The 27,467-nt window shown below is 40.3% G+C and overlaps 1 protein-coding gene across 1 annotated transcript in view; it reads right to left on the bottom strand.

Moving 5' to 3' along the window:
- Positions 1–27,467, bottom strand: part of IL1RAPL2 (interleukin 1 receptor accessory protein like 2) — a 385,827-nt gene that overhangs the window by 90,926 nt on the left and 267,434 nt on the right. Inside the window, exon 5 of the mRNA XM_072877189.1 lies at positions 23,147–23,221. Coding sequence (XP_072733290.1) covers positions 23,147–23,221 — 75 coding nt within the window. The remainder of the gene's footprint in view (positions 1–23,146; positions 23,222–27,467) is intronic.

Below are 27,467 nucleotides of genomic sequence, written 5' to 3' on the forward strand. Positions count from 1 at the left end.
AATCCCCCAACCCCATCATTTTCACAACTTTTAAAACTTCATCATAATTTTTTGAGACATTTAGATGTTTTAACGCTAGCATTATCAATTCTTCATGCGAATCAAAGCGTACTTATTCTCTGAGTAGCCATGTGGAAACGCTGACAACTAATATAGGTAAACAGAGAGTGGCACTAAAAGAAGTGAACAGAACTACAGTTATGAAGGTCCCTGAAGAACATACGGTTGACTAGCCATTGTCTTTATGGTTGGAGCTGCAGGTTATATTTAAATGAAATCCCTTTCAAGACTGTTAAACATTTGATTGTACATAATTATTAAGCTTTAATTCCTCATCACTGGTTCTTCCTTTTTTGGGCTGGGAGAATTCCATTGAATCATACAATTCATGGCCAATACAGCAACGGATGTAGGATGTTCTGGGTCTACATAACAGCATAATTGCTCTAATTTATTCTTAATAATGACAACTTGGTCATAATGAATTACCCCTTTTGTCTGAGTACCCAATGACAGCACACTGCAGGCAAAGGGACAAGTTGTTTGAATAAGGCAATGGCTCTGCTGAAGTTTGCATTATTTTCTCCAATGGACGGTAATGTTGGGAAGTGGTAGAGGACTGGCTGGAAAAGCAGCAACTCACCTTGGGCAAAGTTCACCTGAAGCCAATAAAATTAGGTCATTAACAGCCCTGGATAAAATACCAGGTCCAGATTTAATGATTTCCCTGGCAGTTTGCCATACCTTTGAAAATTTGGCTCTTTACCTCTGAGAAATGGGGAAAAAGCATATTGCCTCCAGACACATGAAAGACTAACACTACTACATGTTAAAAAAAGCCACAGCCTAAAATGCAACAATTAAAAGTCAAGGAACTAAATGAGGAAAAAGCAGGTAAAAATCTATGAGCATCTGTTTTCATTTTATCAGGGTATCTCAGCACCTGAAGTTGCAGATGACAGTAAAACCATCAGGTACAATGAACACATCCATTCCCAGTACAGCTATTTATGAACTCATCTTTCAGGTAATACAGACCAAACTCGAGATTTACTAAATAGGATATGGCTTTATAGGCTCCTAGGCAAACCACAAGATTTATATATTACTTTTTTCTTGTAAGAGGCAGAATCAGACCATGCACCTCCACTTCCTTGGGAACAGCTCAAAAATTTTTCTTTTTAGACTCCTTCCTTCATAAAATACAGAACAGAGGAAAAAAGCAGGTTATTCTGAACACCAGAAACAGCTAACTTTCACAGTCTATTTTTCTCTCCTACATTAAAATGATTCAAAATGGAATTTGCTAGCAGAAAATCAGACCTAACTGCGTTACAACAACAACTTCTGGAATCGAATCCCTCTTTGCAGGCATTTAGGCATATGTAACTAGAGCTTAGCTCTTTATTTATAGAGAAATAAAAACAGAAATAGAGTCAGCACATAAAAAGCAAGCATAATCTGATATTTGTTTTGTGTAAACTCAGACCGTCAAAGGGGGTTATTAAAACGATATGTTACCTCAGAATCTTCACATACAAGCACAGACAATCAACACTAAGAACAAGAAACTATGTTGGAATATAAGATATCTTTATATTAGCATAACTATATAACACGGAGTGCACTGGCATAACTATTTGAATTAAAAAAAAAAACAAAACAAACTTATTAAATCACAACTTTGCCATGCAGGTGCACCTCCCAGATCTCCAGCTATTACAAGCTAGCTTGCAGCAAACAAAACTGGGGGTCTAGGAGATGTTTTGGGGTGGGAGTCCTATGGTATATGAGCCCTGTTTTGTTCTGGAGTAAGACAATCACTCAGCCTCTGAAATCTACATCTCAAACATACTCTGGTTTGACCAGTTAGTAGAAACAGGACATTTTAGCCTGAATTAGGCTATTTTCTCTCATGTACTGTTCCTCTACAGAGCGTACTTGTAAATAATGGAGCGTTCCCACAGAACTAACAATTTTAGACCAGAAATTTCACTCTGGCTATGTACCGAGGCCCAGATCCTGTTGACTTTGAAAGGGCTATGGGTGCTCAAAACATTTTGAAAATCAAGTCATTCATATAACTACAGGCTGAACAGCTTAACACTGGGCACCCAGCTTCTTTGGAGATGACAGAGGCAGAAGGGCCCACTGATCTCCCACTTTGAACTGTCTCATTAAATAAGCCACAGGATGAGTCCAGACTGCAGCATATCTTAAATTGGGCAAAGCCCAATTGTTGACCTAAGAATCAACACTGATGGAGAACCACAGGCTGATTAAATTGCTGTACTGCTTTATTACCTTCCCTGGTAAAAGCATGTGCTGTAAGTCTAGCATACACTCATCTAGCGTCAACACACAATAATCAGATCTTGTTATACACTTCAGCTTAATAGATACAAGAGCTCTCCATCACCAAATTTCAATTCCCTCTATATGTAATTCACAGACTAAGCTATTTGGCACTGTGTTGAACAAGGCCGCGTTCCTAGACCTTTTACTCTTCCCAGTTCTTTAGCCTTTCTTATGGGTCTCCCTTGATTGCTCTCCATGTACTCAGCTTCCTTGAAGTGCTAACAGCCAGACCTGGAAACTGTATTGCTGTAAGGATCCCATCAAGATGCCAGATACGGAAATATAATTTCTCCAGTCCTACATGAGTGTACTCCCTAGGGCTTGTATTAGTCCTTCTGGTCACAGTAGCACTCCCAAAGCGCTTCCCAAGCAGACTCCCTCATCCTTTTTCATGGCCTGTACTCTTATGCGCATGACTTACTTAGCTGTACTGAAATGCCTGTTGTCTGGTACCTCCGCGTTACTAAGTGATGTACTGTCTCCATTTCGGCGGTAACTCAGGAGCAAAGCCTTCTTCCCTATTGGCTTCTGAGGTTTTTACTAAAGTGTTCTCTAACTTTTCCCAATTCTTAGCCACAGTTTTTATGTGCTACAAACTGATTTGCCACATTGCTTTTGCCAACACTGAATGTGGCTCCTTTAAAGCCGCTAGTAGTCATCTTAATTTTGTCACAAGCAATACAACTAGAACTTTTCAACAAAATTGATATAAAAAAGAATTTCTCAATGCAACAACGCATCCCAGTGCTATTAACCGTTTGGATGACTACAGTTTCGGAAGAGCAGGGACTGGGGGCTCTCTCTTTGGTCTTTCTTGCATCCCCCACCCCTGACAATCTAACTTCTTGTCGTGGTTTAGCCCCAGCTGGCGACTAAGCACCACGCAGCCGCTCGCTCACTCCCCCCTGGTGGGATGGGGGAGAGAATCGGAAGAGCAAAAGTAAGAAAACTCGAGGGTTGAGATAAAAACAGTTTAATAGGTAAAGCAAAAGCCACGCACGCAAGCGAAGCAAAGCAAGGAATTCATTCACTCCTCCCCATGGGCAGGCAGGTGTTCAGCCATCTCCAGGAAAGCAGGGCTCCATCACGCCTAACGGTGACTTGGGAAGACAAACGCCATCACTCCCAACATCCCCCCTTCCTTCTTCTTCCCCAGCTTTATATACTGAGCATGACGCCATATGGTATGGAGTAGCCCTTTGGCCAGTTTGGATCAACTGTCCTGGCTGTGTCCCCTCCCAGCTTCTCCTGCACCTGGCAGAGCACGGGAAGCTGAAAAGTCCTTGACTAGTGCAGCAACAACTAAAACATCTCTGTATTATCAACACTGTTCTCAGCACAAATCCAAAACACAGCCCCATACCAGCCACTATAAAGAAAATTAACTCTATCTCAGCTGAAACCAGGACACTTCTCTTGGCAGAGCAGATAGAGTAAGCACAAAATACCACTGGATGCTTCTGTGGAGCTGAGATCCACAGGGAAGGGGAGCAGCAGCTACCGCAACAGAGCTGGTGATCGCTGACACCATCCAAATGTTGCATGACAATCAGACCAAACAATACTATGGAGACTTACCATAAATCAAGCTCTCTGGGCAATGGGAGTAGAGGGTTGGGTATGGCAGCAGAGACTATGGCATAAGATGAAACATAGGCATCACGATGTTATGACAGCATCAGTGACAAATAAAGCTGATATCATGCAGTACTTCTCATGTTTAGAAGGTTTTTTCAACCATTTGGGCTTTATATATATCATGTGGAAACAACATTGCCAAACCATAGGCCTTCTACATCTACTTAAACTCAACCAGCTTTTAGCGCTCTGGTCTATTTCTCTTGCCGCTTAGGATGAAGCTAACATATAAATCCCCTGGTAAGGATGTAGTACTTTAGGGGAATGTTTTATTGCTGACAAAGCGTGATTTCCAGCTTGCCGCAATGGGAATGAAATGCAACACAATGGAACAGTTCCCCCGGCCCTTAACTAGTAGGGAAAGGCTTCACAACAGGTCATCCTCTTCCCCACTGCAAAACCGCGGCCTGCAGACACCAGCCCGTTCCCCATCCTGCTCTTTCATGGCTACAGCACCAATCGATATGCATCCATCAGAAACTGCTTCTAGGTTCTCAGAAGCAGCAAATACCGCTTCTGACAGATGGCTCCTCCTCCCCTCATCTGCTCTTAAATAGGTTATAAACATGGATTTTAACACTCCCATCATGCAAGTCATTCCCACCAGATTTCTATTCTATAGACTAGGTTGAATTTAAGCCCATAAATGTGCCATTCTCTTTGTTGTTGTTTATTACCCAGGTTCCTTACATGGGTGTGTAAACATTAAAAAAAAAATTTAAAAAATCTTTACATCCCCTGATGGCTTGATTAATTTTCGTCTTGACATCTTGATTTTTTGCTAAATGAGTGCTCATTTGTTCCCTTTCCACCTTCCTTGTTTGTTGCTATTTTAATGCCTGCTAGACTACTTCAGTCATTCATCTTTGAATGGGGCTTATGAAGTCTCTGGATACGAAAAGCCCTCCGAGTCTCAAATTTCTACTGTTGTGAGGCTGAGCTTTGAAAAGAAGTCCCTGGAATCCATTTTCACAAGGAAAATGCACATCTTTGGAACACATTTACTACAGGGAACACAGAAGAGCCTCACAGAGACAGCTTTTCCTGATGTGCTCAAAGCGATCATCCCAGGACATACAGCAGGAGGACATAACCTCAGCTTTAAGCTGCTTGTAATTCAAAAGGCTGCAAGTTAGCATGCCTTAGGAAGTTACCCGCCTTAGCGGGACACAATAACTGGCAATATATGCACTTTCAGCTGTTTACAAATGTGATAGTTTATTTAAACTATCCTTAAGGAAAAAAACCCAAATAAAGCAAACAAAAAAAAACCACCCAAAAAATCACCAACAAAAAACCCAACACTGCAAGAGGAAAAACAAAGGTTTCTACTTACTAAAATTCACTATCTCCAGAAATGGCTCAGGGCACAGGTAGTCCCCATGCCCACAAAAAGGAAAAGGCCAAACCTACAAAGTGGTGCAGTCTTTTTTTTTTTTTTTTTAAAAGAAAAAACATATGGAATCACAAGACAGGCTGTGGAGTTCAAACACCCTTGCCGCACTGAAACCTGCCAGAGTCAGTAATACTAGAAGCCACAGAGCTGGGGGCGAGGGGGATCCAGACTGGGGAATATACAGGGACCACATCATGAAGGAATACTTGCAACTCCGGCCTGACTCTCTGGGCATCGGTCAATGTTTTATTAATTAAATTAATTAATTAATTAAATTCTCATTTAAAACACAACTGGACAACAAAAATCCATGAGGCTTTACGCACCATACCAAACGGTTTTATTTTCCCAAGGTTAAATGTACTAAGATTGGCTGATACACAGAACAAGAATGAATGAACATCAAGGAAATAAGTAAAAAGAAAAATCACTGAGTTTTTGATGGTGCAATTGTGTTTTCTCTTTGTGAACATCTGAGAGAAGCATTCATTCATATTCTGAATGGGAAAAGGCAACTGAAACAGGTGGTCTATTACTAGATCCATTAAACAAGAGATTTATGCATTACATATCCATCTTGAGGCAATTAGGCTGATCATTTTTTTCCTCTTTTATGGCTTCATTGAAAACTTCTGGCAATAAAGCAATTAAAAAGTAACTATCCAAGCATTTATCTATGATATCAAAGACAACGAGCCTTTCTTTTATCAGAAAAAAGCTGCTTCACTTTCCATCCTTAGAACGTACAAATTTAGAGGCAACATTCACTGTTAAGACAGTGACATAATGCTGCCATTGTCCAAAGTCTGAATGGTGAATGATGGGGTATGGACTTGCTAAATCATTGTTTGCTTTCTATTTTGGAAGATGATTCTTTTAAGTTTGACTTTAATCTCACGAGGCATGGGAAGAGCAAGCAGAGAAATGACGTTGCCATAAAATTAATCTTGAATTAACCTCCTTGCTGCACGTGCTGCAAGGGCACCTGCAGCTTTGGGTTTCTACAGGCACTGTCCTCATAGGTGAGCACAAAATCTGAAAGAAATTAGGATTTTCAAAACTCAGGTTGATGTGACATATGGAGTCAGTCAGACACTAAAACATAAAAGGATGTCTCCATCAATAAGGCGCAGGTGCCACAAAGCTGTCTTTTTGGAGGTGCTTCACATGCGTGGTGGAAGCCAGTCTGTGACGCAGGCCAGCAGGCCCCACAGCCTCCTCTCCCCCAAGAAGACGTGACGGAAAAGGGATTTGTGGACTGCAGTCCTCATAGTCCTCCACACAAAAAAAAAAAAAAAAAATTCTCAATTTGTAGATTCTTTCCTAAACTTAACCACTGAATAAGTCAAAGTTAGTTCTGTCTGTCAGTAATTTAGATAATCCAGACAGTGGGCACATGCTGATTGAGAGCAGACTACAGAGACTGATACAGTTGCTTCAGTTGTAAGTACCTGCCATGGCTGCAAGACTGTACCTGAGCATGGCCCAAAAGTGACTCTCTGGAAGTCATGGGACAAAATGGTTATTTCCTCATCCTCTGTAGCAACAACTCCATCTACTTTACAAAAGATAAAATGAGACTCTTCCGCACACAATGACTGCAGTGATTCAGGTGCTTGGTCAGATTCAGAGCAGGCACCCAGGGTGCCAAGTGGCTGTGCAAATCCTCATCTTTTCTTCTGCAAGCAAGATCTACAACTCAGTGACTTCTCTTCTCCAAAAGTGGCAAGCAAAGAAGGAAAAAGTGATGTTCAGAGAAGACTGAAACAAACATTAGCTTGTTTAAGTGAGCTTTTTCTGCTCCTAGGAGCTACCCTTCCCCTGCCCTCTTGCAGTATGACAAAAAGAAATGCTCTGTAATGCAGGAGCTCCAAAAAGCAGGCCAGAAACAGTCTGAGATGAACAGTCTGAATATCACAGTGACAGAAAGGTAAACTGTTTTCAGGCCTTTGGTTTGGTGCAGTTAAAAGCAACGTCAACATTGGGCTCAAGCAACAAATATGAACATCCAAACCAATGAACCCAACCAGCCATGTGCACCAGAAAGCCTTGCTCGTGCACAGGCACAGCTTTCTCTTTTAGGCCACTGAACAGTAGTTTTCTTCTGTTTGCTTTGTCCACCTCCTATGGATGATTGGAACTGCAATGTTGGAAATCCCAAGCATCTGAAGGGTTTGAAGCTCAAACACCAAGTCCCCAAAGCCAAACCCTATGATATCAGAAACTATACTTGCCACTTCTTGCAGTCTGGCTCATTCACTAGTAAAAGACAAATGCAAAATTACTTAAATCACCCAAATCCCACTGGCTCAAAGGTTGAAAAGTTCCCAGCCATATGTACATGTTTCATGATTTCCTTTTATTCCTTAGGGATCATAAACATTTACGGGACCTAAGGATGGAAGTCAAAAAAGCTTCAATGATTTTGGGTGCTGCAGATGATTACATCTGTCTGACCACACACACTGATACTTGCTAACAACAAAGATCAGAAGTGTACTTAAGAAGCAGACAAATGAAAGCTATTTTAATAATTTGATTATGGAATTTAAATTAACTGCAATTAAATGGTCTACAGAAAATAGGGAGAGAGAAGATGATTCATCAACATCTTGGGATTTTACCACAAGTCTCAACCTTTTTAAAATCTAAAATCATAACACAACAGATACTGAACCAGGAAGGGTCTTGAGAGATCAGCTCATCCATCCCTAGCTCCCAAGGCTGGTCAACTATTAGTAAGGTAGCAACACCCAGCTCCATTTTTCTACAGCCACTCTAAGTAAATGATTATACAGTCTGTTCTCTATTGTGTGGATAGTGAGAGGTGGGATGACCTGGAAAGCCAAAAATCCATTAACACGGGCACTACGGGATATACTGTGGGAAATGGAGAAGCTGGACAGTATTTTTCAAAGTGCAGTTCTAATGATGCTGTACAGGTAGAGTGCAATCTACAGTTACAAGAAACAAAAGGCAAAAACCCCCTTGAGTCTGATATGTAAGTCAGTCTTGTGATTTATAGATACTCAATTCATGACTTCTGAAAGCTGATAATTCTGTGTATCCTAAAAAGCAGTGTGCACAGCCACACTATATTCTATAGGACTCACCATGCTACTAGAACCAGCAATTACAAACCACCTTATCGCATTCAGTTCAGAGGTACAGTGATAGCAGAGCACACGTTGCAAACGGAGCTCTTCGTCTTGTTCCACCCTACATTAGATAAGTTCAGTAAGTTCTGGAAGTACTGCATCATGTTGTGAATGATGGATGAAATGAAAAATCTCTGCTCAGTGCACAGCGAGTAGCCAACTCCCTTCTGTGCTGCATCACTTGCTTTCAAGGTACTTAATATGCAACTTTGGTGAGAGACATTCAGAAAATCCCAGTGAGCCCAGATGTCTCAAAAATAAAAATAGAACATTGCAATTTTGTCCCAGGGCTTCAGTTGTTTTTATTCAATTTTAATTTTATTTTTGCCTAACTCTATCCAGTGACCTCCCTTGTCACAGTGCATTATGGACTCAAAACATAAACATCTACCACTGCTGGGTGCTCAGTTACAGAAGAGGTTTAAGGGTTTGGTTGCTTCATCTGTCACTAAGCAGACAGAGTTTGCACTGTACGAATACTTCTTTTTGAAAATGTAATGTAAGAATGAATAAGTGGTGAATAATCAGCTCCATTGCATTTTTTAATCAGGGGCTGCAGAAACACATTGTTTTCCTAGCACTTTGGGGTAAGTCGATGTCTATAAAACATAAATCAAACCACAAGCAGTTTGGATTGACTTCCACTGATCTGACTTACCATCAAATACAATCTGCTGGGCAGAATTACCATGGAGGATGAAAGATTTGGGAATTGTATCTTGTTAACAAGCAGCACAGGTTGGCTTACAAAAATTTACAGCAAGTTTTAAGTCATGGCTTCACTTTTGCTGGGTTGGAGATTTGCTTCTCCCTGACTCCATTATTATGCTGTTTCAGGTTATTGGATTGGGTAGATGGTCAGCTGCCTTATTGCTCCTGAAAGGTTAAAACTGCAAAAATCTTGCTATTTTTATTGCTTTGTCTCTCTAGTCACTCACTCCTGCCTGCTTGTTTGTATCATCAATTTATTATTACTTGTAATAACTGCATAGCAGACAATATGTTACTTATTACACGCATGGGCAGAGGTCAGAAGTTGCTTTATTCTTGTCTAAGTACAATGGCCTCTAGTTGTAACCCCATTAGGAATGTTTAATAAGAAAAGCAATAAAACAGTTTAATAACTGAATCCACTTCTGCTGCATCTCTATAGTTAATAGCGGGGCATGGAAGGAAGAGAAAAGGATTAGCTCTATCACCACTATTTCTCCCACTACACTGTTTCCTTCAAAGGAGAAGGCAGGATATTATTTAGAGATTACATAGAGTAATAGTTTTAGTTACTCCTTTATTGGCACCATAAGGCTGTACACACAGCAATAAGCCTTTATACACAGAATTTATTACTAGATCTGGAATTTCAATATAAAGATACAAAATTTTCCCGAGGAAGAACAGTGAGTGCAGTAAGTCTTTCCTGTTGCCCGTACGCCAGGCTCTCTTCAAAGCCCATAGGCAAACAGTGCAAGGCACATATTTAGTACACTGGAAATGTGTGATGCAAGGTTTGCATGGATCAGCTGTCCAGGCTCCTTTTAGCTGACAAGCTGGTGCTGAGTGCTAGGTGTCAGGAAGGTGTTTCTGTTTCTCCCTCACCGGCATCCAACCCCACTAAAAAGGTTTGGGCACTTTTCTGGAGCCAATATTAAAGTGATATCCACCGTGGGAATGCCCTGGGTGCTACACTGATCCATCACTATTTCCCATTCAGCCAATGTGGTATTTTAATAACACCCAGCTCTAAAAAATGTATTTATTTTTATGTACATATCAAAGCCCTGACTGCTTTATTTGCTTGGAAGGGAGGGCGGAACTGTTCCAGCAGACTTTCTATTTTCCACCCATTCCCTCAAGAAGGATATTAAGGGTAGAGAGCAGAGTGGGTAATTCCCATCTCTGGGTGGCAAATGAGTCAGACTAGTTATGCAATAGAGGCTTTCACTGATTAGGAAGGATGCTATATTCAGGTAGACAACCGGCCAGAAACAGATGCTCTTTGTAGGCATAACTGAGCATTAGCAAATTGGCTGTTTATTAAAACAGGTGTTTGTGGGGACTCACGTGTCTGACACTGCAGATGTGGTATTCTGCTGAGAGATCGTGTTAGAGAACATCGGTTTCCTTCTCAGTTACACTTACCCTTCAACTGAGTTGATGCAGGAACTAAATTAGATTCAATAGAGTCACCACTGGCTTTGAAAACTGGTTATTTCAATCGGGGATATAGCAAGAAAATACAAGTTTTTACTCATGCCAGCTGTTCTGTTGCCCACTTTTGATCTCATAATCATTCATTATTGTCTGTTTAAAAAACCTGTTTAAAAAAGTTTCTCTGGCTACCATTAAAACAACACCACCACCACCCACCAAGCAACTGCCTCACACTTCCAGAATTCCCAAAGATCTAGACAAAAAATACTCTATTCATACCATCAGAAACAGGAACACAAGGAAAGCAATGGCTTCACAGACTGAAATTTAGCTGGTGTCAGAGCAGGAACACTACATTGTCACTATGAGACCATGCATCCTTTCCTACAGGAGACATCATGCTTATCGATACTTGACTGCTAGGTCTGCTTAAAGTTTTCATCATTCTGACGACTTTAGCAGCAGGCTAGGTTGATCAGATATTCTGAGTTTAAATTACGTTCTGAGAATTGTTTTCTATTCTGAGTCAAAATGAAAAAATTCTTGAACTTCCAGTGACAAGAAGATGCCATGCCATTTTCCTGACTTGCTTCTACCCCAAATTAGTCTTAAAAAACCAACCAAACAAAGAATCTTCATTTTGGAAGTTTACATCATTGCATTATTTATTTATTTATTTATTTAAAAGACATGCCACAGTGGCAGTAGTGTATAATACCATGCCAAACATATCAGGTCATGTCATTTTTTGACACAACAACAGACAACAATTAATCTACATTTTTTTGTAAACATTAATCGTGGGTGCTTCTTCACAAGACCAAACGCACCTTCTCTAGAGAGAAGTACCTTTGGCTTGTCTTATAACAGAGCATTGTGAACTAGACTGGGCCTGGGTATCTCAATGCTGTTTTAGCATCTCTGTTCATAATGTAGACCCTCAGCTACTCCCATTTGTCACTTAATCCTTGCTGTGCCAAAAGTCAGTGTACACCAAACTTCTGATAACAGGTCCCTAAACATTTGAAGTGATGTTTCTGAATATGACGCACTTTTGAGATGGATCACAGTATCTCAATTAAAAAATACTAATTCCCGCAGAAATTCCCCAAAGCTCTCAATCAAGAGATTTTTGTAATTTTAATTAATGTGGTCTTAGAAACAAGATGAATGGAAACTCGGAAGGGGATTTCAGCACTTGAGACTGTAAGGTAAATAACTGTGGAACAGGAAACAAAACAATGGTATGCACCCATAGTTACAAGTTACTTATAGAGAAGCCTTACATCACACAGGAAAAAAAGAATCTGCAAGGTCAGGTTTGCAGAAACAGTGGTAAAACACCTCACTACACAGTTGGCACAGACTGTTGTACAAGGCAGGTGTGAACCAAGGACCTGATACAAAATTAGCACAGAAAACAAGATGCTTGCAAATTCTCAGGGAGGAATTCTTGACGTCTCTTCTTAAATAGATATTCTAAAATAATCTAAGACAACTATGCCTGTTATTATACACTACACGTTGTAATTCTCCTGTGGATTTCCTGTTTTTTTTTACAGGCAAAACTACGGCTCATAACCCCCAAACGCTTGCTGAAAATTTAGGTGTTTGAAATCACAAGTTTGTTTAAGAGTCTTCTGACTGAAGAGGCGTTTCATGAAAGAGAGGTCAGGCTGCGAAGGGAAGTGCTGGATCGTGAGATGCCGGGGTTTGAAATCCTGAAACTGAGAGAAGTAGCATGCTTGCCTGCATCTGAATAACTGCTCAAATGCAACAGATCCCTTCTCAGAGGCAACGTGCCCACAGTGTGAATAACAATTTGATATCTACATACCACTCGCTTTGCCAGATGATATTTAGAAAAGCTAAACCGCAATCCTAAATGAAAGCGCTTGGTCAGTGATCCTTAGTAAAGCAGATTTCTTATTGCATACAGTGCAGTCTCTACAACTTAGTTTCCAAAGTGAGTAAAGCATGGAAGGCAGATGAATTCAGATGAAATTAAACCACAAATATCCACTGCACTTACAAATGAAACTCTCTGCTTACTCTGTATGCATTCACTTCATTGGGGCAAATGCTCAAATGTTCCAGCAAAGCAGTTTTCTGCCTGCAATGTTTATTAATATCAACAATTTGAATGATAGGCTGCAGAATATTGTCTATAAATTTGATTTCAAATTCATCAATGCAGATCAGGAAATCATTAAAAAGAGTTAACAGTAATGTAATCAGGAAACAGAAAGCTTGATTTGATCAGCCTGCCCAATCAAAGCAGCTTTACTTTTCAAATCCTGCATATTCAGGGCTTAGCAACAAACTATTCAAAATAGTGTGTCAAGTCCAGAAGCATTTAGAGAATGTATCCGAGAAAAGATCCACATGGGCAATCTTTCCCTTCATAAAAAGAGACAAAATTCACAGAATACATTATTTGCTATTACTTACTCAGCTCACTAGCAGTGAAAAAGCACACTTAACACACCAGTTAAAAAAAAAAATTACTGCATCTGAAGTATTTAAATTCTCAATTCAAACCACTGAGCTTGATCAGAGAAATGTGGAAAACACTTCGAGTTTGCAAAGAATTACATAACACTTGACCAGTAAAGCATGTAGCACTATTTGCAAACTTCAGCACTGAGATTATAGCAGTGGCATATGCAGTTCACTTACATTTAGACTCTGCTAGATACAAAATGAAATTTACTTATGCCTTTTAATTAATGCAGTGTGCAAGACCGTCACTGAGATTTGTATTTGAGCAATATAAAGCATTGCTCGAAGAATTAAGTGTTTAATCCCATGCTCCTCTGAGCTGAAGTAACTGCACACCTGACTGCAGCAAAGAAATCTCAGTGGATGTTTTCATGACTAATCACATTCATTTGTTCATGGGACTAGGGCCAAGCATGTTAAAATTAATAAGCTTCCCATATAGTATAAGCAGATAACAAAAACATACTCAGTACTAGAAAATTACAGTCATCATGTACTGTGAGGCTGGTTTGTTAAACTAAAAATGTGTGGTAGAAAACAGTGTGCCTCTGCTGCCTTTCCACAGACTCCTGCTTTCTATATTTTTACTTTCCTGCTGATTAGGGCTACTGAGAAGTCATGTAACATGTGTCTTCAGTAGGTAATAAAGGTATCTTCATTTCAAGAGAAATCTTGCTTTGACTCTCCTTCATTTGGTCTTCACTGGACTGAAATGTCTAACATGAGTACAGTAAATCAACCTAGATTTAATGGTCAAAGTTCAATTACTTACTACAAGCTATTTGTTTCTGTAGGATAGAGACAAACGCAAGGGTATCGAGGATGAAGTTAAGAGCAACATTTATCAAACATGGATTAAATGAAGCAAAGATTTGGTGAGTAGAATTCCATCTCATTTCTTTTGAAGGACTACGACAGCTTTGATTTTGACGGCCTCTAAGATCATGACATTACAATGTTGAAATTTTAAGAAATAAAAATTATACCATCACTCTTCATTTTCTGCACTGTTGCCTTTGGAACAGATTACAAAGTACAATTTTCTATTATTTTTCAGTGAAGAAGGAAAAGTCATGAGAATGGCTAGTCTGGATTTTAATCTTCACTGCCCACTGAACAGTGGCACTGTGATGCATGACCCTGACCTTTCGCAGCCCGGTATATTTTGACTGTTTGCCCACTCGGCTCCATCCCTACATTTTAGTGAGGCCGTAAACAAGAGATGTGGAATGGCATGCCCAGCAAATCACAGAATGCTGAAAAGGTCAAAATAGTAGTGCCGAATGTTTCTACTCTGTAATTTACAGAATATATGAGGCATTCACAGCCTAATAACTCATTCATATGACAAACACTGTAGAGAGAATGTAAAATGGCAGAACATGAATTCCTTCCAGTGACAGTGTTTCTAACAAGCATGGAAAATGGTGCAAACTTTGCCCTGTGGTTCTCTTTTCTGGAACATTAATATTGCCTGACTTTCAATGCACAATAGCTTATGTCTGTGGACTGTGCAGTCAAATGTCTCTGTGTTTGCAGTCAGGCTCAGAACCCAAAAGGCAAGGTCCCTGAGGAAAAAATCCTGGTCAAAGCCTTCCCTACCTGTACTCCTTCTCACCCTTCTCAGAGCACTTCCCCAATACCAGGTGATTTTATTGTCACAACATTCCTTGAAACTAAAGAAGTACTATCCTCACTTTAAAAGAGGACATAGACTTCTGGCCAAGGTCAGGAGAACTATAGCAGAACAAAAAAACCCCACAGCTCTTATCAACAGCCCTAATCCCCTGCTCTCCGCTAAGACCATCTTTTCTACTTTCTGCTCCGTGGGCTGAACTTCATTTTTGCAGAAACAAACTTGTGCCTATTTCTCAGACACAAGTCAAATGCAGTAAATCTAGAAACCAAACGAGATCCTTTAGCCAAGTTCAGCGTAGCTGCATGTCTGTGGCAGTGGAAGTGATGGTTGTATTTGTTAATGACAGCTTAGTCCTAGTGAAGTGCTAAAGACGCATGCCCTGGACACCCCACACAATGGTCACCACCGTCAGAGAAAGTTTTACTGGTGCAAGGTGATTTGAGGCATTCCTCGATCATCACAAGTTAGCTAATGCCCTTGGATGAATGCTGTTGAACAACTGTAAGCCAGGACGTACTGGAGTGTTTCTTCTTTACTACTTTGTTGTAATAAAAAGAACACACCAGATTTATCTAAAGTGTTGCTATTTCAAACCCAACTGCAAGGGTATCTATCTGACATCAATTCATCAATTTTTTCTATAAAGACAGTGTCATTTTGTCCTCAGAGTATAGATAAAATTGATCTAACGACCACTAAAATCAACATAAGCAAAAAATAGTTTATAGAAGTACAAAAGAAAAATTTGGAAAGTGCTAAATCTTCCTTTCTGACATATCTGTGCCAATCCCACGGATCCCAATGGATGTAAAAACCATGGATCAGTAGCCAGAATTTGGCCTTATCTTTCTAAATCCATTAAAACGAAAGAACTGTGCGAACAAACTGTTCTCTGCTTCACAGATGTAAATCTGGATTAACCACACAAAAGGCAAAACAACTGTGGATTTACACCAGCTGAACAACAGATCCCAGCCGCAAGTCTCTGAAGTACAGCATTTCACCATTATCCCTGAGAGAAGCAGAGATATTAACAACGTACCAAATTAGCATCAAAGCATTAGCGGTAATACACTTAGGGTATTTAGGGAACTACTTCTAAACCTAAATGTCAGACAATTTGTCTCTAATATTCCCTGCAGATTAGTACAAAATGACTGTAATAGATGCAAATCCTGCCTCCTTTCATACAGGCACGTATGGCTGAAATAGCTGTGGAGCTGCATCCTTGTGCTGCAGAGGAAGGCAGGTCCTAAAGAAGATACCCCTGTTTCTCTTCATTCCCTAGGGAAAACTGCTCCTTCGTGTATTTCTGTGCAGGAACATGAAGCTTTTGGTATTACAGTCTGCACTGCTGGGAGGAAATGATTTTCCAGCACTGAGTCTGGGGTCATTTAGACAGCGAGTCTGTAACCTCTCGAAGGGAGGGGAACAGTGCATGAGGTTTGGCCTCCTGTGGGAAGAAAGGGGATCTCCCAGCTTATCTGTGGGAGGAGGTGGGTGCACTGGAGAGTCTTGGATGGCTGGAAGAAGGTGTGGAGGAGGCAACAGTGAGGGTACCAGCTTCCTCCTCTGGACAGCAACAGTGCATGGGGGACATGGCTGTGAGATGAAGGTGCAGCATGGGGAGAACTGGGGATGGAGGGGATCAAATTTTTGCTGGTGTTGGGGTGGAGGGGACACTAACCACGTGCCTTCTCTGCCTTTAGTCCCACCTCCCCCCTGCTCTGCCATTCAGTGCCCACAGACCCAGATGCCTGGTGTGGGGTTGGGGTTATTCCACCTGGACAGAATAAGGCAGTAGGATATGATTTGGGACAAGACTGTCACCCATCCCACACTCAGGCTTTGCATAAGGAAAGAGCAACTTAAGTCTCTACGGTCAACTTCCAGTCTCCTCTCTGTAGGGCACTCAGTGCACGATTTAACCGCTTGGATAGGGCACCATAAGCCACTACTCCACTGAAAGTACTATTACTTTTAATAATATTTACAGACTATTCTGACAGGAAAAGGAGTTGTATCTTGAAAAGTTGGATTCAACAGAAAAAAAAATGGTATTGCTGATTGTTATTGTATTTCCCAACCAGAAGAAATACAGTGTACATATAGGTAATATCATCTCCTATCAAGGCTGTTTTTTATAAGGCTCTAGTTTCATATGCTTATGACTTTGTACTGATTGATCTGTTAGGTGAAATCAAAGCTGAGATATTAGTTAATTATCTTAATTAGAGCTTTTTAATTTTGGAAGACAGGAAGAGGGAGGGATCTACATCAAAAATGTCAGGCATTCTCACAAAATGGGTGAAGAGAATGGGGAAAAAAGATATTTCCTTCCTTCTGTCCCCCTTCTTTTCACCCTAAGAGAAGGGACGCCCAATTTGATAGCCAATAGTCTCTATACAAGACATTCCCAGGAAAATCCTCCAGAGTCTAATCAGGCTTTAAGCTTTCAGAAGAGTTAGTCTGAACATCTTCTGTGGTGACTTGGGCATCAGCTGTAGAAGCCCAGCATGCTTCCGTGCCTACATCTTGCTCCCACTGGGCTCTGAGAACTCCTTGCAAATGTGTATGTGGGCTGCCAGCACATTTCATACAGAGTGACAAGAGCTACAAATCTCAACACGAAAAGCAGGGAGAAAAAAAATATATATAAAAAAAAAAATTGCAGCCCTGTCTCCTCCTTGCTCTCTAAGCTTTAATTTTATCTTCCTCAGACATCCCTTCTTGGTCTCAGCTTCACCTTTCTCCCAAGTCAGCCTCTTTGATCACTCAGGGCCCATTTGGGTCAGGTCACCTCTGATTCCTGAAGGCTTGTCTCTTCTGTGCTGCCCCAGCTGAGCAGAGGGAGCAGGAGCCGCACAGGGAGAGAGGGCTACTGCCCTCAGAGAGGTGCAAAGCTCTGGATTTGGCCCAGCTCACAGAGACCCAGGTCTCCATCTGAGACCCCCTGCTAAGCCCTAGGCTGAAGAATGCCCGGGGGGAGCTTAGGGAAAGAAAGGCAGAAGGGTAGCATGTAGCTACCAACATCTAAGATACCTGGTTTTCATACATGCCTGAGTAGTCATCATATGTGATCATTTAATCAGAGCAAATCGAAAGGCATGCGCACAACACTCGGAGGCCTGACCATAGAAGAGTATCAGTGCTCTTTTCACACTGCAAACACACTAATGAGCATTCCTTCCCAAGTTTGCTTTCACATCACTTGCTCTGTTTGAATTACTTTACAGTTCAAAATTTCTGTATTGTTTTTTGTCCAAGATCGCCACACTATTCAACTAAGATGTTTATCAAATACCTATATCTTTAAATATGAAGAAAGCATGATTTCATCAGCAAATCAGTAATGGCAGACACTGCTTGATTGTCTTGAATAGACAGGCTTGGTATGAAATTGATGTCTCCAAAAGGTCTTGCAGATTTTTTTTAAATCATTATTATTTATTTTTAAGAAGAGAAGCACGGTCTCAATGAAAATTAAGACTGTGGACAGTGTATGTAGACTGTGGACAGTGTATGTTAAAAATGTCAGCAAATGCATGGATTTTCACTTCCCGAATGACTCCTTCCACCCAGTGCTTCAAACAAAAAGGACCTTGTTTTTAAACTATTTTTATTCTATTCCCACACCTGTCAGCAGATGTAACTTTGTATATTCCCTTGCACTTGTTTTACAGTAGCTCTATTGATCTGCTTAATAACTAGTCCCAAGGAATTGCACTGTTAAATCTTCTAGGAACAAAATCTTTCTGAACAGGTCAGCTATTAGGAAAAATGAGAATCCTCATAAACTATGTGTTTTCTTTCCTCAGCATCTTTAGAAGCAGAGAAACTACCATGACAAAAGTGAGTTAAACCCCTTGACATTTTCCCTGTTCAGTAAATGAATTAACATAGATGTTTCTTGTTCTGTTTTCTAAGATTCCTACATTTCTTAAGTAAATGCCTGAAAACAAAACCAGTACATAGTTGAAAAGCAAATGGTACATAAATAATATATTCAATATAGACACAAACATGCAAACATTCATTCCAGTCTCAACTAACTCATTCATAAGGAAAAGACTAACTTAACATTGCAGTCACTGTAATACATGGTACAGAATTAACAGACAGACTTAGCTTCTATTTTGATACTGTATTTTTAACTTTTTTGATACTCTGTGGAATAAACAAGTGTAAAATAACAGCCACTGTGCAAGCTCGATGACTCTGGGAGCTGCTTATACATAGACTAGCTAGATACAGCTCCTACAAGATCTTTACAGAACCTTGTCCAGCCAAGAATCAGCAGAGCACAACTGTGCTTCCTTTCTTCCACAAATGCTTATGCCCCTGCCATGTTGCTTTTACACCAGCTGAGAGCTGGCAGTGCAGTAACTCACAGCTACCTACCTATCAGTCAGACTTTGGCTCCTTGGTGCTACCAGAACTGTGCAAAAGGAGCTACTCTGCAATCATGTAATCAAAACGCAAAGGATTGGTTATCTTTCTTTCTGTTCTCAAAGCACTAAGATGAACAAAGGTAGCTGGAAAAGAATTTAAAAAAATAAATTAAGAAATCAGCAGAGTGATGTACCAACAAGTTGTCTTAAGACTTACAGCACAGCATGCTCCACTTACTGTCAGAACAGCTGTATGTGAAAATAGATGAGAGATCTTTAAAACTTACTGCACCACAGCCTCAAGACTTCTGACTGGGGTTTTGATCTTTACTTTTCTAAATCACAGGAGGAGTTCTCTAACCTCAGGGATTTGGTATGAACAATCCATATACACACTTAGATTTGTATGGTCAATCAAAGCAACAGCAAGTTCCTGCTCTAAAAAAAGGGGTCTTTGAACAACTACTTTGAATCACACTGGCATAAGCTTTAATAAATTCACATTCAGAGCTTTACATGGGAGACAGTCACATTTTACAAGCACAGTTTGTAGGAATACAGAGTTATGGCACAAAACTCTTCAAAAGCAATCTTAAGGGCCTTCTGCCAAAGCCACACCATCTCCTGGGCAGAAGACCTGTATGTATTTTGGCTCATACTATCAAATTTGATTTTTGTCATGAAGACAACTCAGGGATATCTTTTTTCAGAAAGAACATGATATTATCAGATTAATGCCATATATTTGCAAAAACATATACTGTATAGTATGAGTAAACATTATTTGTTAAAACCAAGATACAATAAGATTAAGTGTGCTGCATACTATGCAATCAAGAACTATTACTACGCTGACCCCAATGCAAAGAGCTAAAAAACAAATAAAAAGGGGTGTTTTTTTGTTTTGTTTTTATGAAAAGGAGGCAGCAAATGAACAATTAAGAAAAATTCTGTCATTATTTTCTAGGTTGGCTCAGAGATGAAGTGATTAGCTGACCTGGTAAAGCAATCTGTGACAGTGAAATTGTTTTGGACTATTTCTCTAGTCCTCTGGGATGCTCTTTTGTCCTCCTGTCAACCCTCCTCTCTCTGGCTCTGTTTATCCAGCACAGGCATATACAGAAAACAAGAAAGAAGCAAATTCCAGTTTCTGCTTCTCTCTAACCTTGACGGGGTTGGTTTTGATCTGTCACATTCCAAAGGAAAAGGGAAAAGGCAAAAAGTACATTCATGCTCCTTAAGAAGAACAAGGCAGGCTCTGGGCCATGTCTGAAGCCTGAAGGAACTATTTTATCCACTGTCAATAAGAATTGTGCACACCTATTTTCATTTGAATCTTCTTATAAAAGCTGAAAGCCAAAAGGTGAATACTGAAGTCTGCAATCAGGTCAAGTAAGCTGCTGAACAGTTAGGCCACTGCCTAGAGTTCTAGGAAGATTTTGCATTGCATTGTGCTAATCATTAAGGATAAAGACAGTAAATAATTATTAATCTCCTCTGCTTATAGAGCAAAGACAGCTATTTCTTGAAAGATTAGTCTTCCAATAGAAATCTAAAATAATCTCTGCAGAACAAGTAGATGGATTAAACTCCATTTCTTTTGTAGTTTAGTGGCACGTTCATACTTGCACAACCACTGGAAAAGCAGGCATATTGGGTGATTTGACTCCATGGGCTAAAGGCCCTGTAAAACACAGAAACTTTGCTTTGATTTCTAATAAAATACTGAAGAATGTCACTTGTTCAAAACTCCTAGGAGCTTAACAAGATTTCAAAAAAGTATTCCAGCAGATGACCCTACATAAAACTTTCTCCTCCATTACTTTGCTGCAATCAAATGATTCGCTTTCCTGCAAAGCTCTAGTCCATAGTGAGGGTCTGCAGCATATTGCAGAGGTCAGCAGAACCTCCCAGCCCAAAGCTGCAGGTGGCCTCCACAAGATGAAGGTGCTCCCTGAGAATTTTCTAGCTCTATCTATTTGCCATTTAAAATCAAGAGGGAAAGCAATGAACTTCATTGTATGTCAAAGAAACAAGTTCAGGTTATTCTGTAAGCATTAATCTTTTACACATAATATGAATATGGTTTAGTGGCAATAACCAAACCCATTAACGTATCAGAAAAAAAGCACCACATGTAAATTCCCTGATCTTAGGGGACAACTAATGGATTACATTCCAGTATATAAAGATGCAAAATGTATATTTCCCTTTAGAGATATTCCAAAATCCTATTACTGAGCCATATCTCCAAGGAGAGGAGGAGGTTTGTCTGTTTTCTTCTTTTTTTTTAATCAAACCTCTTTTTAATCAGTCAGAACAAAATGTTTTCACGCAGGAAAAAAGTAGAAATTCAGTGCAAAAACAACAGAGTCCTGATGGAACAGGGGAACTTGGAAGAGAAAATGAAGATGGAATAAAAATGCAGGAAACAAAGACATGCACTCTTTGAGTGCCTTTATTACACAGATGTATGCAGGGACAGTTTGCTCCCAGAGGAAATCATTAGGAAGTTGACTTGTAAGAAGCTGGACCAGGAGACTCAATTCAGCCTTTTGGGCTGATCCAAACTTCGATGACTGTGTTTTGCTGTTAATTCTGCTGGGCTTTTGACTATGGCTTCAGACCCATTTTGTGTTTTCCCCTTTTAGGGCCAATTTCTGCTCAGCTACAGACACATGAGTCCTGGGAGGGAAACTTGAACATGCACATACGCAAATGTCTGCAGAATCCATCTGGCACTGGCTGCTTCAGAGATCCACTTCTCTCTTTCCTGTGCAAGCCCTTACAGACTCCTGAGTCAATTCAGGTATCTGAGAGAAAGCTAATCTTTAAGATTAGCTAAGGTCACAAATGATTCACATTCTCACCATGATTCAACAATCACATTCAAGAATTCAAGCCCCATTTTTAAATACTTCATAGAATTTTAAGTGATTCACTGAAATTGTTAGGCACCTGGTTTAAGAACAAGGATATGCCTTTGTACTCAGCTCAAGTAGAACCCTGTAGGGTTTCACCAAAACAAACAAACAGCTTTACTACAGTGTCATCAGCCCACTTAAAATGTTTCATTCTGACCCTGCTTGCCTTTACACACCATTCCACCACTGAATCCTAGCCAACTTTGGTATAAAAGGAAGAAGAGAGTCAAGCTCAAGATGGAGGAAAATGCCACAGCTTCAGCAGAGAGTGAATAATCCACATCTGCAACACATCGCTTGTAATCTAAGCTCATGGCACCACAGTCCTCAACAGCAACTCCAATTCTGCCTCTCAAAATCAGAAATCTATTTTCAAGTCACTGAAAAAAAACTCTTGAACTTCAAAGCTGAGCATCAAGATGCTCCACAGTTCCCCAAAGTTAGCAGAACTCTCTAACATTAGAGTTTCTCAACATGAGAGAAAATACAGGCTGCCAGCTGAGATTCGGACAGAGATGCGCATTCACAGAAGAATATATAACAGGAGTGAGAAAAGCATACAAACATTTTAGTCAAAAGCCCTATCTGGTAAGCATTCAGAACAACCTGAAAATGCACTGTTTGACATTAACTTTTAAAGGAATCAGCACTTCTTTTATGAGAATATTTGTCTTGGACAGGGTGAACATCAACTGATCAATACAGCACCAATGTAGACATATATTACTCTATCAATCATATATTAAAAAGAGCAGCAGCACTTCATATTTAATACCCAATGTAACCAATTAGTACTGCCGTCCCCTGATGTTACACAAGTTCATTCCCTTAAATTGCCATGGCAGTAAATTCTACAGTTATAAATGAGAAGCTGCAAATTGATTTGCATGTAATAGCAGTCCCACTAAACCTTTCTTACCACTTTCAATTTTTCCCATCTGCTACCAGAGTGGAAGTTTAGGATCTATTATTCCCAGAAGGGGACTTACCCAGCTGGACATCTATAACAGTTGGCTGGTTCTCCATGGGGAACAATGGCTTTGGAGGTTTGTCTGTGAGTAAAGCTAGAAAAGAAAATGAGAAAATGTAATGGAAAAATTGAGACCAATGACTGCAAAAGAAAAGCTCTGTCATGTAAGCACTCAAATGTTTGTACACCTGATGGCATGTAAACATTTATTACGTGATACGGCTGTTACACTGCCAATGTGTTACCACTTTCCTAGTGGCTGTGGTGGCCCACTGATTCAACAGAAATGAGCTATTTCAAGAACTATATTTTTAATACAAAACAGCAAAACAAACTCCATTTCTCACTTTTAATCTACATATAATAAGTAGGTCAAGCATTTTAGATCCTCACCTTGCAAAGTTAACACAATTAATTTGAAATGCCAACTAAATCTATTTCAGTGTGACCAGTCCCAGCATGTCTTTATGCTTGCCCAAAACAGTATTTAGATGCTCAAAGAAAACTTGCACAGAATTTTGTCTGATGAATCCCAGCAGCTTCACACCTAGCTTACATTCCCACCCAAGCGAGTGGGGCACCTGATGCTCTTCTCAAAGCCCAAGTGGAGACCCTGCCTTCTGCTCTACAGAAGTACCTCCATCCGAGAGCAGGAAACGTTACCCCAGCCTGGTCCTACCAGGTGACTGCTCCAGCCCGGTGACTAGGACAGACAGTCACAGATAATACTACTATTGAAAAGCACAGCTACAGGCGCAGGCTTCACGACCCGGTTTGAGAGCTTAGTGCCAGGCTGTGCAAATAGGTTTTGCAAGTTGGGGCTAGCTTGAAATAAATGACTGAGTATTCCTGGAGATGGGGAGAACAGCTTTTAATCAAATACTGCATCTTGTACTACATGAAATGAAACATTTCAAAACTACTTCAAAACTTTTCCAGTTAAAATTCATCACCTGAAATTATTTGATCTGAGTTTGTAAAATGAATTTGCATTTTTAAAAAAAAAGACTAAGGAAAAATTGTCCTGATCTACTCAGAAGCCTCAGCCCTTACTGATTTGATAGGAAACAAGTCTACCCAGCGGTTTGGTAGCTCAAGCTGAAAGTTGCCAGTGGCTGGGGCAGCAGGTCTCCCTGAACCAAGCAGAGTGAGCTTGAGCTCAGTAAGCTCCTGGCCTATGTGCCCAGCTCAGCCTGAGCTTCAGCATGAGTCAATGGTTCAACACACCTTCCCTAGGGCTTTAAAACAAGTCGGCTGAGTGGCTGAAGCAGAGGTGCAGCAGTCCCACGTTTCACTAATGTGGCCCTGACAACCAGCTATCAAGTAACAGCTGCATAAAATTGGAGGTAGCTGAATTATTCTGCTACCAAAAAAAAAAAAAAAAAAAGTCAACGTACAAAACAATCTACAGAAAATTACAAACTGTATTAAAGAAATTCCTGTCTGATTTTGCTTTACAGTTGACACTATTATTTTAAACTCCTTAAGAAGTGATTGTCAGCAGAATCCACTTCCCCAGTTCAATCTAAATGAAAATGGAGTTCCTTCCACTGATGCTACAGCCATCCTTTGCTTATCACAAAATAGGCATTTCGATAACAAGTCAGCAACCAACATTTCAGATCAAAATCATGTGTGTTTGTAAGAAGAACTCCTTGTACAGTTTACCCGCAAGGACAACACAGGAATCTCCGAAGCAATTTAAACAGCTTGTTATTAAGACTAAAACCACAAGCAGGACTCAGAATGAAAGATAAATGGGAAATTCGGTTAACAAGAATTCAGCAGTTCAAAAATGCTCATCCAATGCAAAGTCACAAGATTGACCCAGAAGCAACATCAAGGCTACCTGTACAATCGCATTATTTGGGGATTAGCCTGTGAGTAGAAAATTTCTGGCAGAAACAAATAATTAATTTGCTGTGCTAATGCACCTAAGTCATCTGAATGTCATTAGAGAATAAGAAGAAAGTACTGCCAAGCCTACACATGTAAGTACGGTCTAACTACTTACTTTTTAAGGAATTTCAATCCTAACTAAAGCTGAAAACTTCTAAGTAGGAGTTTTAGGCATCAGACCCAAGGGACTTCGGCAAACATTCCACTGATGATTTTTTAAGCAACGTATGCTTTTAAATTGCTAAAAGCTTTTGAGACACTCCTCCTCGTAAAATCCCATTGCATCCAAGGGGAGATGGACAACTATTTCTCCAGCTTCTCCACAAATCCCACCCTAATTCAAATAGTAAGTTTCTCATTTGAAGGTCACACGTGCTTCACGCAAAGCTCATTCCCACCACTCCAGGAAAAAAGTACATTCTCCAGGAAGTCCCAAGACACTGATAGCCAGAACATTTGGTAAGAGGGGACGTGAGAGTACAGTTTCAGTACTAACATTTTTCTGTTCAACATGTATAAGAGCTCTGCTTTTCTTATACTCTAATTCCTCACATGAAACCCCCCTGTCAATAAATAATAAGTTAGCAAGAAGCAAGAGCCATTAGACTAGAATTACATTAGTTGAACTGTAACCCGCTGCCAGCCGTAAGAAGGACCTCCTCACAGGTATTGCCTGCCACTTTCTCTCAACTCGTCACGGAAAAGCAGAGATAGTGTCGTCTGACCCTGGCTGAGGGGGAACCTCATCACTCGAGTCACAACCTGACAATATTGCTTTTCTGCAGTTTTGGTTTGGTTTCTTTATTGGTTTTTATACTGTCTAGGCAGACTTCCTCAGAGCACCTGCTGGAAGGAGGCAGGAAAAGGAAGTACTACAAAGGTATTAAAAATTTAACAATGTTCTTAACTGCCTCTGTGCAACTGAGGTCAGTAACTTCTTAAAAGAATGATCCAAAAATCCCTAGAAAATGCATTTTGGCCTAGGAACTGCACAATTCAGGCTTCTTAGGAATGTAACACGTTGGCCTGTATCTAAATGCAGGAGTGCCCCAGATGCTCAGCACAGAGAGAAGAGAACGGCTACTGCCAGAGACACGCAGCTATTTGCTGCAGCTTCCACACGGGCCTGCTGCAAAATGGGCTGGAGGGAGTGGAAAGGTCACAGTGGCTGCAAAGGGGTTTGGGGATTTAGCCCCAGTACTAACAGAATCAAGCCCTTTGTCCAGACTAGGTCAGAACAAGCAACACTCTCACCAACCCTTTACAGGACTCCTTCAAGAGACATTATGATGTGCTTAAAGCTCAGCACACACACAAGACCTCATAAGTAAAGCGAAGGCTGAAATGGAGAAAGAGATCAGGTTGAGAACGCAATTCTAAACAACTTGATATACCAGGTAAATCTTGTTTTGGGTAGAAATTTGATGGGAGGGGAAGCCCAAACCCCCCAAAACCTTGCATCCCAGTTGAGTGTGGTCCCTTGTACTTTGTGAGAGCATCAACAGAATTTCACTTTCTGGTATATTACCAACACTTTTTTCCTTAGTTTTTCAGGCTTTTGTTGCTACTTTTAGGCTTTTCTTGTACTATTATTTTTCATCTCTGGTACTAAATTGTACTCTGTGTGCATTGTAGGACGTGGAGAAAACTTGCTGGGGTAGCTGTGCCAGCATGCTCAGGCTTTCCTTACTTAATGTTCTTTTCATATCTCATTCCTACCTGCACCCCTTGCAACCCAGTCTGACCAGGGCTTCCCCCTGTTTCCCTTAGCATTTTTCACAGTCTTTGGATGTTTTCCAGATGTGCTCCTGTGTGTCACATTTTAAATGGTTATATTTTGCCATATTGTTCTTGGAGAGTAACCGTTATAATGAACTAGCAGCCTGTCAGAGCTCTTTACATGGGAACTGAAGTGGCCCAAAGGGATTTTGAGTCTAGAAGGGAATGAACTGCTGGCTCTTCAATGTCATATGAGTTTACAGAAAACAAAAGCCATTCTTATTTTAGAGGTCAGACATCAGATCACTTATTCACCCTACGAAATTCACTTTGGGTCCTTCTTAAACAGTAAGGCAGTACAAGATGTTCTCAGCTACAAGGGATTCTAATCTTTCGCGATCTCTGTACTTGACAGAAGTACACAAACAACCTTTATTCAAATGCCCATTCCTCTCAGAGAAGTTTCTTTAATTCTCGGAATAGTTTTATAGATGTGCAGCACTCTGATTTCCAGCCTTGCTAGAAGGGGAAGCAGAACAAAAAGTTAATGCTGTTACTGTATCAACATGTCTTTAATAAAGCTAACAGTATTATGCGTTCTTATCTAACTCTTACTTCACCTCCCAGAAAACCACTTTTAATTAAAACAACTAAATGCACTGCAAACACTCTTCCTATTATTAAAGGCACAGCAGTACTTCTGCAAAGAAATACGAATATAC

Source organism: Ciconia boyciana, chromosome 12, assembly GCF_034638445.1.
Source record: "Ciconia boyciana chromosome 12, ASM3463844v1, whole genome shotgun sequence".
In the NCBI taxonomy this organism is placed as follows: domain Eukaryota; kingdom Metazoa; phylum Chordata; class Aves; order Ciconiiformes; family Ciconiidae; genus Ciconia; species Ciconia boyciana.